The sequence below is a fragment of the Cebus imitator genome, unplaced genomic scaffold (genome assembly GCF_001604975.1).
Source record: "Cebus imitator isolate Cc_AM_T3 unplaced genomic scaffold, Cebus_imitator-1.0 Scaffold71, whole genome shotgun sequence".
Taxonomy (NCBI): Eukaryota; Metazoa; Chordata; class Mammalia; order Primates; family Cebidae; genus Cebus; species Cebus imitator.
Genome location: NW_016107386.1, coordinates 3,147,614 through 3,152,630, shown reverse-complemented (window position 1 = coordinate 3,152,630; position 5,017 = coordinate 3,147,614). Strand labels below are relative to the sequence as shown.

Genomic DNA, 5,017 nt, shown 5'->3' with positions numbered 1-5,017 from the left:
AAAAAAAAAGAAATAAACAGTGGTGGTGGCTGTAGTCACTGTTGTTGTATAGTGGTGAGTAAAGGTGGGCACAAGCTTAACACAAGTGATCTGCTGAAGGAATGAGTGCCGTGTGGCAAAATGCCTGTTATAAGCATGAGTCTGGAAATTGTGTGTGTGTGTATGAGTGTGCGTGTGCGTGTGTGTGTGTGTGTGTGTGTGTGTGTGTGTTTTGAGACAGGGTCTTGCTTTACAATCTCAGCTCACAGCAACCTCTGCCTCCCAGGCTCAAGTGATCTTCCCACCTCAGCCTCCCAAGTAGCTGAGACCACAGGCACTCACCACCGTGCCCAGCTAATTTTTTTTTTTTTTTTTTTTTGTGGAGACAGGGTTTTGCCATGGCAACCAGGGTTGCCCAGGCTGGTCTTGAATTCTTGAGCTCAGGCGATCCGCCAGCCTCAGTTTCCCAAACTGCTGGGATGACAGGCATGAGCCACCGTGCCTGGCTGGAACTTGTTAAGATGCAGTCCTACTCACTGTTCTTTTACTTTCGTTTTTTTTTTTAAATGAGATGAGATCTCGCTCTGTCACTGAGGCTGGAATGCAGTGACACAGTGATGGGTCACTGCAGCCTTGAATTCCTGAGCTCAAGTGGCCCTCCTGCTGCAACTTCCTGAGTACCCTGGGACTACAGGCACATACCACCATGCCTGGCCAATGTTTTTAAATTTTTTTATAGAGACTGGATCTGGCTGTGTTGCCCATGCTGGTCTCAAAATTCTGGGCTCAAGCAATCCTCCCATCTTGGCCGCCCAAAAGTGCTGGAATTACAGGCATGAGCCACTGTACCTGGCCATCACTGTTCTTTTTTAAACCAGGACTCACAGCTTACTTTTAGCTGGTGTGTATATGCATATTCATCATGGCACGTTCTCTATTCAAATAGTAGATTTAGAGTGAAAATGTTTGCAGATTGTCCGAGTAAATATTTAGATAGGGAGAATTCAGATAAGGGATACTACTAGTACAATTCTTTTCTTGACCATTATTTTGCTAGATACATAGACTTAAAATTTGAGTCTAAATACATTCTGACCTCTTTCAGTTCTATATCCCTTCAATTCTCACATCCCTATGTTCCTTTTCCTCCATCTATGTCCTATCTATTCATTCCTTTTTATTTCCAATGTCAGTCTAATTCAGATTATCTTTTCATGCCTAGCCTGGCAAAAAATCTTTCCTCCAGGGCCTTTCTACCTCCAAGATACTCTTTTCACTGTTGAAGGAACTCTCTCTCTCCACTGTTCTCAAACCTTTATACCCTATATTTAAGACTGCAATTTTACCCTGACCTGTTTTCTGTTTTGTAATGAGCTTTCTAATCAAATTGATCTGCCTGCTATCCCATCACATCTTAATGACTAGCCCTTATATAGTGTTTGCTATGTGGCAGACTCTGTTCAGAAGGCTTCACATAGTACCTCACTTAGTAGTTACTACAAATACTAGTAAGATTTTCATTTCCCTTTTACAAGTAAGGCAGGCACAGAGAGGTTAAGTAACTTCCCCAAGGTTACGAGGAAGGGGCACAAGTAAGTACTAAGCAGCTATTTTAAAAAATAAGTTATTCACCTGTAGCTGTGGAAGTATCTCCAAGATACATTGCTAAGTGAGAAAAAGAAGGTGCAAAGGTATACAATATACTACCATTTGTATTAAAGGTTGGGGGGAGTGACAAAGGGTAAAAAACTGTTTCCTCTACATTCACTACACTTCTGACATCAAATGTATAGGTTTTCTACACATTGTAATTTCTCCAGTTCTCCGTAGACACCAACTAGATGTCCTACAGTTTAATGCAATTCTAGTTCCAATTACCCAGAGTTAGCACAGAGCCCACAGGTTAAGGACTGAGTCTCACAAGACTGCCACCACTTTATATGGAATCACAAGTCTGGGCTTCCTGTTCTTCTAAATGACCAGCTATCAATCAGGAGTTCCTACAGTCCTCCTCCCCTTTATGTTCAATAATATGCTAGAATGGCTCACAGAACTCAGGTAAGCAGTTTATGTCCTATTACTGGTTTGCTGTAGAGGGTACAACTCAAGAACAGCCAAATGGAAGAGATACATCGTGCAAGGTATAGGGATGGTCCCTGGCCTCTCCGGGTACTCCACCTTCCCATCATTTTTTCTTTCTTTCTTTCTTAATAGACAAGACAGAGTTTTGCCTTTTTTGGAGGGGTGTGTGTGTGTGTGTGTGTGTGTGGCCCAGGCTGGAGTGCAGTGGTATAATCTTGGCTCACTGCAACCCCCACCTCCTGGATTCAAGCATTTATCCTGCCTCAGCCTCCCGAGTAGCTGGGATTATAGGTGCCTGCCACCACACCCACTTAATTTTTCTGTTTTCAGTAGAGATCAGGTTTCACCATGTTGGCTAGGCTTGTCTTGAACTCCTGAACTCCTGACCTCAAGTGTTCTGATCTGCCTGCCTTAGCCTCCCAAATTGCTGGGATTACAGTATAGGTGTGAACCACCAGGCCCAGCTGAGTTTTGCCATATTGCCCAGGCTAGTCTTAAACTCCTGGGCTCAGGCTATGCACCTGCCTCAGCCACTCTGGATTCAGGTGTGAGCCACCCAACTGCACCCACCTCCCATCAGCTTGATGCCTTAGCCAATCCAGAAGCTCTCTGAACTTAGGGTATTTATGGAAGCTCCATTACACTGGGGGATAGTTAATAAAAGCATTAGCCATTGGTGATTAACTTAAATCTTTAGCTTCTCTAGGTGGGACTGAAAGTTTCATCCTTCTAATCATACGGTTGATAACTCAGGCAACCAGCCCCGATCCTCCAGGAGTCACTTTATTAGCATAAATTTAGGTATGATTGAAAAGGGCTTATTACATATAACAAAAGAGGCTCCTCCTACCTCAGCAGAAGTTCGAGAGGCTTTAGGAGCTCTTTGCCAGGAACTGGGAACAAAGACCAAATGTATTTCTTCTTAAACCACAGTGGGACCTATATTCATATTTGGTTTTTTATACATAAAATGCCAATGGAAGGAAGGACTAAAACTGGTAGTCATTGTCCTAGGGAGGAAATTAATGGTTATAAAGAACGGAGCTCAGATGGCAGTTTATCACAGCATACTGTACCTTAATATATTTTGATTTTTTTTGGAACCATATAGGCTGGGCATGGTGGCTCACGCCTGTAATCCCAACACTTTGGGAGGCCGAGGCGGGTGGATCACCTGAGGTTGGGAGTTTGAGACCAGCCTGACCAACATGGAGAAACATTGTCTCTACTAAGAATACAGAATTAGCCAGGTGTGGTGGCTCATGCCTATAATCCCAGCTACTCAGGAGGCTGAGGCAGGAGAATCGCTTGAACCTGGGAGGCAGAGGTCGCGGTGAGCTAAGATCATGCCATTGCACTTCAGCCTGGGCAATAAGAGCAAAACTCTGTCTCTAAATAAATAAATGAAAGTATTATTTTTTTCAAAAAATGTAAAATGTTATCTCTCTTTTGAAAGGCAAGTTCATGCATCTCCTCTTTCATGAATCTTCACTGATAGCCTCTGGATAACCAGAATTAGAGTGCTTTGAATTGTTTCTGTATCTTGCTATGGCAGTTTCTTTAGGCCATTTATGAGTCTTTTACCTATTATGAATTCTTTTTAGTCAGAACCACCTTCACACCAAGAGCAATGAGGATAATACCATATAAAAGTAGCTTATTCAGCCAGGCGTAGCGGCTTACGCCTGTAATCCCAGCACTTTCGGAGACTGAGGCAGGCAGATCACAAGGTCAAGAGATCAAGACCATCCTGGCTAACAGACACGGGTGAACTCTGTCTCTACTTAAAATACAAAAATGAGCCATTCATGGTGGCACGCACCTGTAGTCCCAGCTACTTGGGAGGCTGAGGCAGGAGGATTGCTTGAACCTGGCAGGCGGAGGGTGTAGTGAGCCAAGGTCACACCAGTGTACTCCAGCGTGGGTGACAGAGCAAGACTCGGTCTTAAAAAAAAGTACCTTGTTCAAGAGAAAACTGATGCATAAAGGTAGAAATTAGAAATCAGATTAATGTTTGCCTTGAGTCAGGGGTAACAGATTGACTTGGATCTGGCAGAAAGAGACTTTTGAAGGTAATGGAAATGTTTTACTCCTTGATTTGGATGGTGGTTACATTAGTATATGTGCTTATCAAAACTTAAAATGGGTACATTCCTTTTATTGTATGTAAATTATACCTTGATAAAAGTTTTTTAAAAGCCCATTATTTTTTAAAGTGATTAATATATTTTGTGCGTAACTTTACATTGCTTTACTCACTTCTCAATAGTTCTGAAACACAGACAACACCAGGGGGAAGAGAAAGTGAAGATTCATCTTATAAGCCAATTTTTTCAACTCTTCCTGAAACCAACATTTTAAATGTGGTTAAGGTAGGAAAAAACTTTTGTGTGTCTTTTGCACAGAGCTAGAGTTATTTAGTCTGTGGCTAAGGGTTTTTTAAAATAAAATCTTAGTTTCTTACCAGGTGATTTCCAGTCTCTGAAATTTCTTAGCAGTAATCTTTGTGTTAAAGATCATTTTTGCTGTTTTTGTTTTTAATATTAGTGATGAACAAAAACTTTAGGTCAATTATATCATAACACAGTTTCGAAACCAATAGTTTTTTTGTATGTAGGATGTATGAAGAAAAAAGTCTTACAGTATAATTTAGTGATCAGGAGTTAATGACAGAGGTCGGGCAAGGTGGCTCATGCCTGTAATCCCAGCACTTTGGGAGGCTGAGGCACGTGGATCACCTGAGATCAGGAGTTCGAGACCAGCTTAGCCAACATGGTGAAACCCTCTCTCTACTAAAAATAAAATGCATTAGCCAGGCATGCTGGTGGGTGCCTATAATCCCAGTTACTGGGGAGGCTGAGGCAGGAGAATCTCTTGAACCTGGGAGGTGGAGGAGGTTGCAGTGAGCTGAGATTGCACCACTGCACTCCAGCTTGGGTGACAGAGTGAGATCTTA

General features: G+C 42.4%; 1 protein-coding gene across 5 annotated transcripts in view; it reads left to right on the top strand.

Annotated features, from left to right (window-relative positions):
* SLF2 (SMC5-SMC6 complex localization factor 2) overlaps window positions 1-5,017 on the top strand; it is a 61,189-nt gene that overhangs the window by 33,766 nt on the left and 22,406 nt on the right. For all 5 annotated transcript variants that reach the window (XM_037739520.1, XM_017531233.1, XM_017531234.2 and 2 more), the window contains exon 12: window positions 4,331-4,433. In XM_037739520.1, the coding sequence (XP_037595448.1) occupies window positions 4,331-4,433 (103 nt within the window). The remainder of the gene's footprint in view (window positions 1-4,330; window positions 4,434-5,017) is intronic.